Source organism: Xenopus laevis, chromosome 4L (assembly GCF_017654675.1).
Source record: "Xenopus laevis strain J_2021 chromosome 4L, Xenopus_laevis_v10.1, whole genome shotgun sequence".
In the NCBI taxonomy this organism is placed as follows: Eukaryota; Metazoa; Chordata; class Amphibia; order Anura; family Pipidae; genus Xenopus; species Xenopus laevis.
Window position 1 is genome coordinate 89,842,774 of NC_054377.1, and position 15,835 is coordinate 89,858,608.

The window sequence follows — 15,835 nt, forward strand, 5'->3', positions numbered from 1 at the left end:
TGCAATCTGTAAAACAGTTGTGTTTGTTATTCATTTGAGTGTTGGTAGAGTGTGTGCCAACAGACAGTGGTTTAAGTTCCAGATTGATCTACAGTAGCTTCTAACATTTTTAATGCAAACAAAATTGCAATTAAACAAGGAGTCTTTTAAGTAGGCTGAGAGCTATGAACTTGGTTTGGAGAGCGACAGTTGGACAGCCCCAACAACATCTGAGGGGATCACTTTTAATTTAATAACTGATTTACAGTATAACTAATTTTATTATTTGCAGTTTGTTATGCTTCCTAAGCTAGCAAAATCATTTTTTCCACACAAAACAGACTTCGGTTTTATAAATATGAGAAACCATAGAAAATAGTAAAACAATGCTTTACTTTATTTTAAAATGGATTGTGGTCAAAGTATTTCTATATTCATTCAGCCAATCACGGATTCTTTAGAGCTCAATCAGAAAATGAACTGTAAAAGCAAATGTTGAGAAGTTTAAGAGATACAATATGCACCAGTAACATGAGCCCCTAAATTGGGATGGTAGTGAAAAACTATTCTGCGTAATTTTGACTTGATGTAGAAAGGGTAAACTATGACCACATTGCCTTTTTTTTGGCTCAAGTTGCCAATATATGGCTTACCTATTTGTCTCAAATTGACAATATATGTATATTGATTCTTTAAAGGACAAGGAAAGTCTAAAATAAGGCAAGAAATGCTGTATTTTGTATAAGCATGAACTTACTGCACCACAAGCCTAATCAAACAAATGATTTATGCTTTTAAAGTTGGCCACAGGGGGCTGTCATCTTGTAACTTTGTTAAACATCTTTGCCTGACCCTGCACATGCTCAGTGTGGTCTGGGCTGCTTAGGGATCGTCATAAACAAAGCTGCTTGAGTTCTGCATGGCTGGTAAGTAAGGTGGGGGCTCCCCCTGCTGTTCATAAGTATGATTGTTTCCCTGCTCAGCAGTTAGGGACCATCTGACCATTCCTATCCACAGCAGTAAATGAAGGGAGAATTTCACTGCATACGGTCAGGTTTCTTATAAAAACTGTACACATTTTTTAATTAAAGTATATTGGAGATAGGTTTCTTTTTCATTAAAGAAAGTAAAGCTGGGATTTTATTTTTTTGCCTTTCCTTGTCCTTTAAAGCATCTGACTTGAATTTACATTCACTGTTTTCTACACAGGGTTTTCATTTTTGTTCTTGTGGTTATAAGCATCATTTGGATTCCCATCATTCAAGCAGCAAACAGTGGTCTGCTATTTGATTACATGCAGTCTGTGACCAGTTATCTCTCTCCACCAATCACCGCCATTTTTATTTTGGCTATTTTTATCAAGAGAGTAAATGAACCAGTAAGTTCACTAGCATTGTTTTCGTTAGTTTGTTTTAGTCTACATCTTCTGCAATTGCAATTTCTTGCAAATTTGTGAAAAGGACAAAGTATTTTTAGCTTCTAGGAATAGACTCATCAGTGCCAATTCATACCCTTAAATTTAAGTGACTTTATAGGGTTGGAGAACTGAACATGATTTTTTATCCTCATACATAATGCAATTATTAAAATCTGAATATACTTAGCAGAGTTAGGATTTCGTATTCTCTCAAACTTTCTTAGATGATTTAGTATTTGACTGAGACCAGAAATAATGGATTCTGTGAATCCCTAATTACTCCTTGAAAATATATTTTAACAGTTAACTTCATATGCTGCGTTCGAAATATTGAAGGACAATCCTCATAATATTTTTTAAATATAAGCAAAATCTGAAAATATAAGTTCTACCATTTTTCAAATCCATTCAAGAATCATTACCAGAGGCACATTAAAATGAAAACTGTACTCCTAATCAAGATCCTTTTTGAGCACTGTGTCCCATTGGACTTTGAGAAATCTGAGAGGTTTCTGTCTTGGTACAGGGGTCCCTCACTGGCAATTAGGGGTAATACTTCTGTACCGGAGTATGTGTTAACTATACACATTCTCATAAGTAGAGTCAGGGAGTAGGGGCTGGGTCCATGTCTGGCTAAGGCTGGAAAGACACAAAAAAGAAGTTGGTTATATTCATACTGTAAATTTATCAGTGGATTAGTGAACATATCTAGTCCACTTTCTCTTTTAAACAAGAATCCTGGCTCCCTAGTTTCTGTTCTACAGATATCCAGCTCCAGTGCCCATTAACAGACTCTTGGGAACTACTCCCTGACATGGGTATCATGGCTTGGGAACTATTCCCTGGCATGGTTATCATGGCACCTAACTCCAATCCATCACACCTCAAGCAAGTAGATGATAATAGCCCTGATCACTGATCATCTTGAACCTTAATTTTGCACTGTACTTTTTTGCAGGGTGCATTTTGGGGTCTGATAATTGGATTGCTGGTGGGACTAGTCCGTATGATAATGGATTTTGTTTATCAAGCCCCTTCCTGTGGTGAAGAAGACACACGTCCTTCTATACTTAAAGATGTTCATTATTTATATTTTGCACTTATTCTGTTTGGGTTGACAGCTGTTATTTGTATTGTGATCAGCCTTTGCACTCCAGCCATTCCTGAAGAGGATGTAAGTATACACTTTGATATTTAACATTATGTGGCTCATTTACTATTGGGGGGCAAATGCTAAATACACCACAATGTGCAAAGGGATCACTATATCAAATGCCTTGCCTTGCTAGTGACCGGTGTAAAGTACAAGTCTCTTTTTTGGGTTTAGCATGCTCTGTCTTGTCCTTCAGTTAAAGTAATAGGGGAAATGGGTGAATGGCACATGTACATATTATATAACATTTAGTCAGCAAACTCCAAGGGACAGATTTATTAAGGGTCGAATTGACAATCTAAAGTAAAAAAAATTCTAATTAAATTCTATTTTTGTGTACTTTGACTAGGGAATAGTCCAAATTTGTTTCGAACTTGAAAAAAAATGTGAATATCAAAATTTATCATGTACTGTCTCTTTAAAAATTTGACTATTCGCAATCTAAAATCTGCCAGATTGCTCTTTTAGCCTATGCAGAGTCAATTCGATCTTACTTAGATTTGAAGGATCAAATACCTATTCACCAGCAAAAAAAACTTTGATTTGTTTTTTAATACATTTCGTTTGGTCTTTTATTATTAGAATTTCGAAGTTATGGGAGTTCAAAAAACTCTCATTACTTCGAAATTCAACCCTTGATAAATCTGCCCCCAAGAGTGAATGCTCCATTAGAAAAAAAAGATATTTTCATTGGGTAAAAAATTATAAAACAAAGCTTTCTGGTTTCATATAACTATTCATGTAACTATTTCTTCTTTTTCCGTTTTTGTTCGGTTCCCTGTACCTGAAGCATTTAGGGATACTTCAGCTTTATAATTTACAGTACACTGGGAGAGATACATATGGATAATTTAAATCTGCTGCATAGTACTTCTCATATACTTCTAATTAATTTTTTAGGAATATTGGGTCGGATACAATTTGATGAGAAAAGCTTATCTCCTAATTCAATTCCAAATTTTCACATAGAAACATATCTCACTGTTTATCAAATGAAAACTCTTTTGAAGTCTGGGAAAAAATGTAACTGAAAAAAAAAGTTTATTTTTCTCCTTGAATGGAATTTCTCCTATTTTTTACGTGATAAACCATAAACATTTTCTCATTAGGTCTTATTTAATACAAAATTTCACACCAAGGTTTAGGACTAACTACAATATACATTCAATTTAGTATGAATTGTGAGATTATATGATGATATATTAAGTTTTCTACTATTGCCTGACTGCATTTGGGCTAGCACAAGTTATGGTAATAGGGCACATAAAAAAATTAAAAAAATGATTCACAAAGTGCACACAACATTTGATTAAATATAAAAATGTTAACAATTAATCAATTAATTAGTGATTTCGTTTTGCCAGGCCTAAACTTTGGAAGAAGGGAGGGATCATTGGACAAAGCTATATTTTACTGTGAAGACATGATAGTTCACTTAATTATTATGGCCTTTTATTTCATGTTGTATTGTTAGCTTGCCCGTATGACTTGGTGGACGAGGAAAAGTTCTATATACAAAGAAGATTTGGAAAATAGTTTGCAACAGATGCCTGACCCTGCTGAAATACCTACTGAAATACCAGCTATAGAAAAAGAGCCAGGTACTAATTAAAGGGGTAATATACTTCCTTGCTTAAAGGGATCCTGTCATGGAAAAACATGTTTTTTTCAAAACGCATCAGTTAATAGTGCTACTCCAGCAGAATTCTGCACTGAAATCCATTTCTCAAAAGAGCAAACAGATTTTTTTATATTCAATTTTGAAATCTGACATGGGGCTAGACATTTTGTCAATTTCCCAGCTGCCCCAGGTCATGTGATTTGTGCCTGCACTTTAGGAGAGAAATGCTTTCTGGCAGGCTGCTGTTTTTCCTTCTCAATGTAACTGAATGTGTCTCAGTGAGACATGGGTTTTTACTATTGAGTGTTGTTCTTAGATCTGCCAGGCAGTTGTTATCTTGTGTTAGGGAGCTGTTATCTGGTTACCTTCCCATTGTTCTTTTGTTTGGCTGCTGGGGGGGGAGGGGTGATATCACTCTAACTTGCAGTACAGCAGTAAAGAGTGATTGAAGTTTATCAGAGCACAAGTCACATGACTTGGGGCAGCTGGGAAATTGACAATATGTCTAGCCCCATGTCAGATTTCAAAATTGAATATAAAAAAATCTGTTTGCTCTTTTGAGAAATGGATTTCAGTGCAGAATTCTGCTGGAGTGGCACTATTAACTGATTCATTTTGAAAAACATTTTTTTTCCCATGATAGTATCCCTTTAACATGAGTGCAATGAATAGGACTTGTGCTAAACATACTTTTTTCTAATTGTTTTAATCACAAAAATGTATGGTTTTGAGCTAAACAGGGCAAACGTGAAACTGAAGCTACTCTCCGTTTGGTCCTTGTGGACAAATTAAGCAAAAATACATTATGCAGAAGAATAATTGTTTTATATGTGGTTCACTGTGAGGTGCAAGTTTAACATCAGTGATAGTATCAAAGCATGGTTAGTCTATGGTCTCTGGTTAACCATGTAGCAAGCACAGTTCAATGACTTTCTGTAACTCTTTCTTTGAAGCGATACACAAAACAATCACTAATGTTGTCCAACAGACTACAATTTTGTGTATTACTAACCCAAGCGCATAAACTTGCATTGATCAACAACAATTTCTCTTTTGCCAATTTGCTGCCTAGTTCTACAATTTTGTCAAATCTTTCTGAAAAGCAACAATATACTGTACTCCTCTATTCAACTTAGTATCACCAGCAATAATAAAGAAACTACTTTTAAAAACCTCAAGGTAATTTAAGAACAAATTGCAATGGGTCAAGGTTATACTTCACTAGCAACAATAGCTCAGTTAAAAAATGTTCTATTCAACACCACTCATAACTTTTCTCCTAATTCTGTTCCAGTTTGTCCTATAGACTTTAATAGAGTTTAAGGGGTTTATTTACTAAGTCGAATTAATCTCAGTTTTTTATGACCAAACTCCCTTCCACGAATTTAACTCGTTTATCAATCATTTTTCTTGGAAAAACTGGAGCAACAAAATCTAAAGTCAATTAGCATTGTACAATTGATGCCCCGAAAACTGGACTTTATTGAATTTTCGCTGCAAAAACTCGACTTTTTTGGATTATCGGACAAAATCCTCAGCATTATTGGATTATCCAGAACAGATCATGATATCAAGAAACAATTTCAGGGACAGCTGACATTGACTTTTACATGACCTCAACAGGTTTGAGATGGCGTGTTTTCAGAATTTTAGCAACTTTGGGGTATAATAAAGCTCTATTATTTTAGAGACTTTCTTTAAAGTTACCTGAACACCCAAACTCATTATTATTATTATTCAAATTATATACTCATTTTAACATTTTGTAAAAGTTTAACATTTTACTAACTTTGAACTAACTTGATGTCTGTTTTTCTGAAAAAGCAGGAATGATTTCAGCTGAAAAAGTTCTTGACAATGACTCTGTTCTGGAAGACGAGAAAGAAGAACATGAAGGTATATATGTATGCAATTTGTGCAAAATGTCCTGCCATAAAAAGAAACCAGTGCCCCATATATAGGCAGACATTACTCCCTTGTGTCAGACTCCAACACTCCCTTTGGCAGCACTGTAAATTCATGTTCAGTCTACATAGTAACATAGTAACATAGTAACATAGTAAGTAAGGTTGAAAAAAGACACATGTCCATCGAGTTCAACCTTTTTTTTTTTTTGTTTGTTTTTTTTTTTGTTTTGTTTATTAACTACCTATCTGCCAGTTGATCCAGAGGAAGGCAAAAAACCCATCTGAAGCCTCTCCAATTTGCCTTAGAGGGGGAAAAATTCCTTCCTGACTCCAAAATGGCAATCGGACTAGTCCCTGGATCAACTTGTACTATGAGCTATTTCCCATAACCCTGTATTCCCTTACTTGCTAAAAAGCCATCCAACCCCTTCTTAAAGCTATCTAATGAATCAGCCTGTACAACTGATCCAGGGAGAGAATTCCACATCTTCACAGCTCTCACTGTAAAAAACCCCTTCCGAATATTTAGGCGGAACCTCTTTTCTTCTAATCGGAATGGGTGACCTCGTGTCAGCTGGAAAGACCTACTGGTAAATAAAGCAGAGAGATTGTTATATGATCCCCTTATATATTTATACATAGTCATCATATCACCCCTTAAGCGCCTCTTCTCCAGCGTGAACATCTCCAATTTGGCCAGTCTTTCCTCATAGCTAAGATTTTCAATACCTTTTACCAGCTTAGTTGCCCTTCTCTGTACCCTCTCTAATACAATAATGTCCTGTTTGAGTGAGGGAGACCAAAACTGTACGGCATATTCTAGATGGGGCCTTACAAGTGCTCTATACAGTGGAAGAATGACCCCCTCCTCCCGTGACTCTATGCCCCTTTTAATACAGCTCAAGACCTTATTTGCCCTTGATGCTGCTGACTGGCATTGCTTGCTACAGCCAAGTTTATCATCTACAAGGACTCCAAGGTCCTTTTCCATAATGGATTTGCCTAGTGCAGTCCCATTAAGGGAATAAGTGGCTTGGATATTTTTACATCCCAGGTGCATGACTTTACATTTATCAACATTGAATCTCATTTGCCACTTAGCTGCCCAGATTGCCAGTTGGTCAAGATCCTGTTGCAAGGATGCCACATCCTGGATGGAATTAATTGGGCTGGATAATTTTGTGTCATCTGCAAACACTGATACATTACTTACAACACCCTCCCCTAAGTCATTAATGAACAAGTTAAATAAAAGTGGACCCAATACTGAGCCCTGGGGGACCCCACTAAGAACCTTACTCCAAGTAGAGAATGTCCCATTAACAACCACTCTCTGTACCCGATCCTGTAGCCAGTTTCCTATCCACGTGCAAACGACTTCATTAAGCCCAACAGACCTTAGTTTAGAAAGCAGTCGTTTGTGGGGCACAGTATCAAACGCTTTGGCAAAATCCAAATAGATCACATCTACTGCCCCCCCACTATCCAGAATCTTACTTACCACATCATAAAATGCAATCAAATTCGTCTGACATGACCTATCCTTCATAAAGCCATGCTGATTGTTGCTCATAATGCCATTCATTAGGACAAAATTTTGAATGTGATCCCTTAACAAGCCTTCAAATAATTTGCCCACCACAGATGTCAAGCTTACTGGCCTATAATTGCCAGGCTGAGATCGTAATCCCTTTTTAAATATTGGCATAACATCAGCTTTTCTCAAATCCATAGGCACCATACCAGATGACAGTGAATCTGAGAAAATCTGAAATAAGGGCTGGTCTAAAACTGAACTAAGCTCTCTTAGAACCCGGGGGTGTATGCCATCAGGCCCTGGAGCCTTGTTTACATTAATTTGTATTAAAGCTTTTTGAATCATATCCTGAGTCAGCCACTGACTAGATTGAGCTGAACCATTCGTGCAGTTATTAAGTGAGCCTGTGAACCCAGACTCCTCCATTGTATACACTGAAGAAAAGAACTGATTTAACACATTTGCCTTATCTGTATCTGTTACAACCATACTGGTACCATTATTTAATGGAGCAACACTCTCAACCTGCATCTTTTTACTATTAATATATTTAAAAAACTTTTTAGGGTTAGTTTTCACCTCCACCGCAATTAACTCTTCATTTCTTTTCTTAGCCTTCCGGATTGCTGATTTACAACATTTATTACAGTGTTTATATTCATTAAATGTAGCTTCTGTCCCTACAGATTTGTAGCTTTTAAATGCCTTTCTCTTCTTTCCCATTAACATCTTTACCTCTGTATTAAGCCACACAGGATGATTCTTAGAGCTTCTACGTTTAGTCCTTAAGGGAATAAATTGAGAACAGTAATGATTTAATATCATTTTAAAGGACAACCATTTCTGTTCTGTGTTTTTAGCTGAAAACCTAATGCCCCAATCAATGCTCTGTAGGGCAGCCCTCAAGGCACTAGCTTTGGCAAAATTCATGGTTTTTGTTGCCCCAGTATATTTTTGTTTTTTGCACCAGACATTAAAAGATATAACATTATGGTCACTATTACCCAGGGGTTCAATGACTTGCACATTTGCTATAAGTTCTGGGTCATTTGAGATCACTAAATCAAGAATAGCATTTTTTCTGGTAGGCTCCTCAACAACCTGTGCTAAAAAATTGTCGTGCAATAAGTTTATAAACTTGTTCCCATTAACTGATCTAGCAGTACCGTTGCTCCAGTCAATATCTGGGTAATTAAAATCCCCCATTATCATTACTTTACCTAAACTAGCAGCCTTTTCTATTTGCATTAGGAGCTTTGTCTCTTCCTCCTCACTTACATTAGGGGGTCTATAGCATACTCCTACAATTATTTGCTGGATTCTTTACAATTGGTGAAGAACTCCACCCATACGACTTCTGGCCCCTCATTTTCTAACATAACCTCCTCCTTTATATGAGCTTTTAAATCCTGCCTAACATACAGACATACCCCTCCTCCTTTTCTATTGCCTCTGTCCCTCCGAAACAAAGTATAGCCACTGATATTTACTGCCCAGTCATGCGACTCATTCAGCCATGTTTCGGCCACACCAATCACATCATATTTTCCTTCCATCACCAGCAGCTCCAGCTCTCCCATTTTACCAGTCGGCATTTGTAAACATACATTTAATACTGGCACCATATTGAACATATGACATGTGGTCCTCCCTATCCTTAACAGTATCCCCAGCCAAATCTCCTCCCCCATTTTCCCTTTCTTTGCCCACTATCTCATCTAACCTGTCTTCCACTGAATCTTTTACTGAACCCCCCCCCCACACCTAGTTTAAAATCTCCTCCAACCCTCTAGCCATCTTCTCTCCCAAAACAGCTGCCCCATCATCATTGAGGTGCAGCCCATCCCTAGCAAAGAGCCTGTAGCCGACTGAAAAATCAGCCCAGTTCTCCAAAAACCCAAAACCCTCCTCCCTACACCAATCTTTCAGCCACGCATTAGTCTCCCTACGCTCCCGCTGTCTCCTTAGCGTTGCTCGTGGCTCAGGTAATATCTCTGAGAAAATTACCTTGGAAGTCCTCGTCCTCAGCTTTGAACCTAGTTTTTTAAAATCATTTTTGAGGACTTCACCACCTCCTCTAACTTTGTCATTGGTACCTATGTGTACCAGGACCGCTGGGTCTTCCCCAGCCCCTCCCAATAATGTCAACTCGTTCCACCACATGCCGAACCCTAGCACCAGGCAAGCAGCAGACTGTTCGGCATGTAGGGGCCTTGCGACAGATTACCCTATCCACCTTTCTAATAATTGAATCCCCTATAACTAGAACCTGCCTTTCCTTCCTTGCACTCCCCCCACCACCCGTATTAGAGCCACTGCCTCCCGGGGTGCTCCGAGAGTCAGCCTGCTCCATTCCAGCCAGTTCGGAGTTTTCCTCCCCAGCATCTTCAGCCAAAACGGCGAATTTGCTGTTTTGGACAAACTGTGGACCAGCCCCCCTACTCTTCTGTCCCCTACTTCCCCTCTTGACTGTCACAAACCTTCCTCCCTCATTAGCCTCCACTGCCCCTTCTCCTCCCCCCACTCCACTAGCCCCTGCCAGTGGTTGCTCTGCGAGCCTCCTTTCCTCCCCCTCGTTTGCCGATGCTCTCAGTGCTGCAAGTTCACCCCTTAGAGTCTGCAGCTCAGATTCCAAGATGAAAACCCACCGACATCTCTCACATGTAAATACTGCATGGAACTGCTGCTCCAACACCACATACATGTGACAAGACACACACTGAGTAATACCAGCAAACCCACTCATATTTACACTGGGTACTTACAGTCTCCCAAATGTAATTCCGCACCTTTTCAGTTTTAAACGCCTTAAAGGAAAACTATACCCCAAAAATGAATACTTAAGCAACAGATAGTTTATATCAAATTGAATGACATATTAAAAAATCTTACCAAACTGGAATATACATTTACATAAATATTGCCCTTTTACATCTCTTGCCTTGAACCACCATTTCGTGACTCTATCTGTGCTGCCTCAGAGATCACCTGACCAGAAATACTACAACACTAACTGTAACAGGAAGAAGTGAGGAAGCAAAAGGCAGAACTCTGTCTGTTAATTGGCTCATGTGACCTTACATGTGGTTTGTTTATGTGCACAGTGAATCTTACGATCTCAGGGGGCGGCCATTATTTTTAAAATGGCAATTTTCTATTTATGATTACCCAATGGCACATACTACTAAAAAATTATACTATTATGATAATGGTTCATTTACATGAAGCAGGGTTTTACACATGAGCTGTTTTACTCAGTATCTTTTAATAGAGACCTACATTGATTGGGGGGTATAGTTTTCCTTTAAAGGAGAAGGAAAGCCCCAGGGCGCAAAACCCCTCCCCCCTCCCCTGTGTTGCCCCCCCCTCCCTCCTCCCCCCTGGCCTACCTGTCCCCCTGGGCAAATGCCCCTAACTTGTTACTCACCTCTCTGCGCAGGTCCTGTCCACGGAGTTCACAGTCGCCATCTTCTCCCACGCGCGTCTTCTTCCTGCTCTGACCGGCGTCTTCTGGCGCATGCGCAGTAGGAACAGGTACTGGTACAGCTCTACTGCGCATGCGCCGAATGTCACGAAGTTTTCCGATTTCACTTCGTGACATTCGGCGCATGCGCAATAGAGCTGTACCGGTACCTGTTCCTACTGCGCATGCGCCAGAAGACGCCGGTCAGAGCAGGAAGAAGACGCGCGTGGGAGAAGATGGCGACTGTGAACTCCGTGGACAGGACCTGCGCAGAGGGGTGAGTAACAAGTTAGGGGCATTTGCCCAGGGGGACAGGTAGGCCAGGGGGGAGGAGGGAGGGGGGGCAACACAGGGGAGGGGGGGAGGGGTTTTGCGCCCTGGGGCTTTCCTTCTCCTTTAAGGTTTTTAACGATGCTTAACACTTAATTCACATGCAACACTCGCTAAGCAGCTCCCACACTCGCTTTGCCTTAACAAGTGTAAGGTTTCAACCAGAGCACTCAAAGCCTGTTCAGAATTTACCTGATTAACCCCTCCCCCTTAATTAGAAGAAAGAGGGAAAGGAGAAAAAAAAATGCTATTTGCTACCAGCAGTAAATAAAAACCCTTATTAACTTTTTTTTTTTATGTTCCCCTTAGACCTCTAAAGCTAAAACACAAAAAGAAAGTAAATGCACTTAATGTATCAACTAGTTTACCCCAAAGAGAGAAAAGAAAAAGCTGTTTGTCTCAGTCAGATAACTCACATAACACACAGCAGTCAGTTATTTGCACTTACTCCCTCCTTGCACCCAGCACTCCCAGCATGCACAGCAAACACCAACACCTTAAGGTTTTTAACGCTGCTTAACACTTAATTCACATGCAACACTTCGATCACATGCAACACTCGCTAAGCAGCTCCCACACTCGCTTTGCCGTAACAAGTGTAAGGTTTCAGTCTAGACTAGGGAAGGTATACTGTAAGTCTGTGATAAAATAGAGTGCCAATATAAGACATCTGTAGCCTATCAGAGCATTGTAGCATCCCTGTAAGTGTGAAATAGAAACATGCATTGTTGTCAAAGGGGTTATAACAGAGCAAATCTGGTTTGCATTGTGGTGGTATATAGTGCAAAATCACCTCATCCCTTATCATGAGGTCTGATATCTTTCAATTATATTCCACCTTCATGTTCACAGGGTAGGGAAAGATGAATTCCAAAGAAATGGATCCATTTTTGATTCTGCTAGGACAGGTCCTTGCTTGTCTAGTGATTCTAAGATCTCTGCATATAGATTGGCTTTATATTTGATAACCAGAAATGTATTTAAAACTTTAGACTTCACTACATTGATACAAATTCCACCAGTCTTCATGTGCATATTTTAAATAATAATTTTGTTTTATTTTTCTGCTGATACAAAAAGTGTCTGCTTTTTTGCCGACATTCTTTATTTAAATATTATGACATTAAAGGAATTGTTCAGTATAAAAATAAAAACTGGGTAAATGGATAAGCTGTGCAAAATAAAAAATGTTTCTAATATAGTTAAGTTAGCCAAAAATGTAATGTATAAAGGCTGGAGTGACTGGATGTCTAACATAATAGCCAGAAAACTACTTCCTGCTTTTCCGTTCAGTTACCCTGGTGACCAATCAGTAACTTGCGGGGGGGGGGAACTTGGGTCATAACTGTTGCTTTTGAATCTGAGCTGAATGCTGAGGATCACTTGCAAACTCACTGAACAGTTATGTCCCATGTGACCCCCCCCCCTTCAAGTCGCTGACTAACTCAGAGTTAGAGAGCTGAAAAGCAGGAAGTAGTGTTCTGGCTATTATGTTACACATCCGGTCACTCCAGCCTTTATACATTACATTTTTGGCTAACTAACTATATTAGAAACATTTTTTATTTTGCACAGCCTATTTACCCAGTTTTTATTTTTACACTAAACTGTTCCTTTAAAGACTAGTATTTGTTGTACTTCTGTACTATGCTACACAAGTGAATTTTATGACACTTGTTGCCTGAAAATTAAATTGGACTTAATATGCCAGTTATGCTGGTTTCCTTTCCACAAATAATTTATTTTGGCTGCATAAACCAGTATAGGGTTTGTTTACTCTTACCCTGGAAACAAGTTCAAGGGAACTAAGTGGTGCAAAAATGCTCACCTTAGTGGTCATTTATAAAACACTTCTGCCCAGTGTCTGGCTGCACTTTGCACCTGCCAGACTGGACAACCAGTGCTAAGTGCAGAGCACAGCACCGGAAACCCTAATATGTCTAAATGATGAACAAGTTACGGGACATATATGCAGCAGGAGGAGGTATGTCTACATGTCCTATGCCAACTGCCCCTCACGAATACAGCACTGCTGAATCCAGGTAGCCCTGTATGCATGGTGTGAATATAGATGGCTTTACAGACCTGTTCTACCAACTGCAGGGTAGGGCACAAAGTCCAAAAAAATCATGAGTCTGTTTTTTTGCACATTTCACCCTGCCTTGCACATAGTAAATGACCCCTATTACATTTTTTGTAAATTGCTAATAAAGCAATCTTATTCAATCATGTTTTATTTTGAATTCTTGTTATTGCACAAATTCTCCTGCAACAGTATTCATTTGTATATTTATCCCACTTTGCTTTTCACTTAAAAATGTAGGCCATGTCTGCATCCAATTAAGCCCTAACAAACTCCTGATCCAACCTAAACACCACCCACTTTGATCCCTTTTCCGGACAAAACCTTTATATTGATTCGGAAAAAGATAAAATTTTACTTTGTGAAATTGTTTTCTCTCTCTTTTTTTAAAGTTACAAAGTATGCCTGGTGGAAGAAAATATATTTCTGGTTTTGCGGAATATCCATCCATCCAGAAGTCAAACTGTCAAGTGAAGAGCAAAAGATATTGCAAAGGAAGCTAACCAGCATTGAAGAAAAGCCTTTCTGGAGAGATATTTGTGATATTAATGCAATCGTTCTTTTGGCTTTCAATGTCTTTCTGTGGGGCTATTTTGGGTAAAAGAATAAGAATTGTAAATTTAGGTGGGTGGAAATTTTAATTGATAAGGAGCAAGAAAAAATAACTAAACTGCGTTCTTTGGAGTATTTTACCTCTGTGTTCTTTCAAAGGATTAAATGCAATTGTAATGGGATAAACTGAAATGAAAGGACACAATGGGCAGACAGGTCAATTCATAGTCCATGGCTGGGAATCTACCATATTTGTCATGGTTATGACCACCTGTACATAAGATGTGTAGTTCCACTCTTGTTACAGTCAGGTTTATTTCCTGTGCATGCAGAGACACCTTAGTTGACTTTTCACTAGTTTAAAATGGAAATATTATGTAACAGAGCTGGGCCGCCATATAACGGCACCTCCTCTGTCCACTGACACTGCTGCTCCATGCTTGGTAACTCCTCTTTCCCACCCGCTCTCGACACCTCTGCAGGGCCTACGTTAAATGACTTAGCAATTGTATGTGCCTAGGGTCCTATTGCCCTTCCAAGAACTGACCTTGAGTTCATCTTAGTTTGAGTACATTACAGGGGCACACTTGTCCAATGTGTAAATAATATAGCCAACTGCAACATGGACCATGCATGCTCCTTCTTAAAAATGTCCTTTTATAAAACGTTTTCACAAATAATAATGCATTTTTTTCATAAGAATTTATTTAGCAATACATAATAAAGCATTTTGCCAATTGAAATAACGTTAAATAGTCTTGAGCTTAACATTATTAACAACACTTTTGATATGGTTTATTCAACCTCTTTTATATAATAAATGTTCATGTGGTTCTTTTGTTTTTCACATACAGAAAGGGGGCACTAAAAAGCAATGGGTATAAAGAGGAAGCACTGGGTCTATTTTTTCAATGGATTTCATATATGTTTGACAACCACTTGACAAACATATTCCCTAGTTTAGCCCATTCTCAGTTCAGTTCTCTTTGCTTCAACAAAAGATACAGCAAAGGGGTTTGAGCTACATAGACATAAGTTACTATATATGTGTTATTAGACTATAATAGCTTTGTCTGAAGTTATGTCAGAATAAGAATATGATGCAACACTCTTTGCTATAATTGTTTTCACTTTACTCTGCATTGCCTGACAAGTTTGCTTTGTTGGCCACTCCTATGTTCTTTGGACTAACCATATACAGAGGACTTAATACCTCTAATTACAATGACACCAGTGTATTCACAAAATCGAAAAATTCTGATATCATTATTATAAACTTGGATTTAACATTTCTTTAGATGTATACGGTACAAAAAACAAACCAACCTTGTAGGCAATAATGAATAATATATGGTGCTGGTTTTATTGTGGGCTAAATATGATTTCAACTTCAAAAATTACCCCTTTATTGGGGCTGTGTTTCAAATGAAGGGTGGGCGTGTTCTAACGATCCTAGCCGGAAGCACAGTAGGAGGGGATAGCCAATTACAACCGTGCAGTCGCACAAGAAAAGACAGGCTTCAGTTCTCTTATCAGGTCAGTCTAGCTGCTGATTGGTTCCTATCCAATAGTGTGGTGTGCTAATTGCTACCGGGTCCCCTGCACAGCCTGGGAAAGGAGGCAGCAGGAAGTGGAACAGATGGGCAGACTAGTAGGGTTTTTGCTGAAATGTTCAATAAATCAACCCCAAACACTAATTTTTCAAGCACATCCTTCTATATTTAAAAGTGTATAATGCACTGGTTCATTCTTGTTCCTTTAATCATTTCTTTCACCTAAACATTAACCTAAGC

At 38.7% G+C, this 15,835-nt stretch overlaps 1 protein-coding gene across 1 annotated transcript in view; it reads left to right on the forward strand.

Annotated features, from left to right (window-relative positions):
* The window catches only part of slc5a9.L (solute carrier family 5 member 9 L homeolog), a 32,676-nt gene extending 17,891 nt beyond the window's left edge, over nt 1-14,785 (forward strand). Inside the window, exons 11-15 of the mRNA XM_018258397.2 lie at nt 1,189-1,357; nt 2,355-2,570; nt 4,024-4,150; nt 5,995-6,066; nt 13,883-14,785. Coding sequence (XP_018113886.1) covers nt 1,189-1,357; nt 2,355-2,570; nt 4,024-4,150; nt 5,995-6,066; nt 13,883-14,091 — 793 coding nt within the window. The 3' untranslated portion in view covers nt 14,092-14,785. The remainder of the gene's footprint in view (nt 1-1,188; nt 1,358-2,354; nt 2,571-4,023; nt 4,151-5,994; nt 6,067-13,882) is intronic.
* The last annotated feature ends 1,050 nt before the right edge of the window (nt 14,786-15,835 follow it).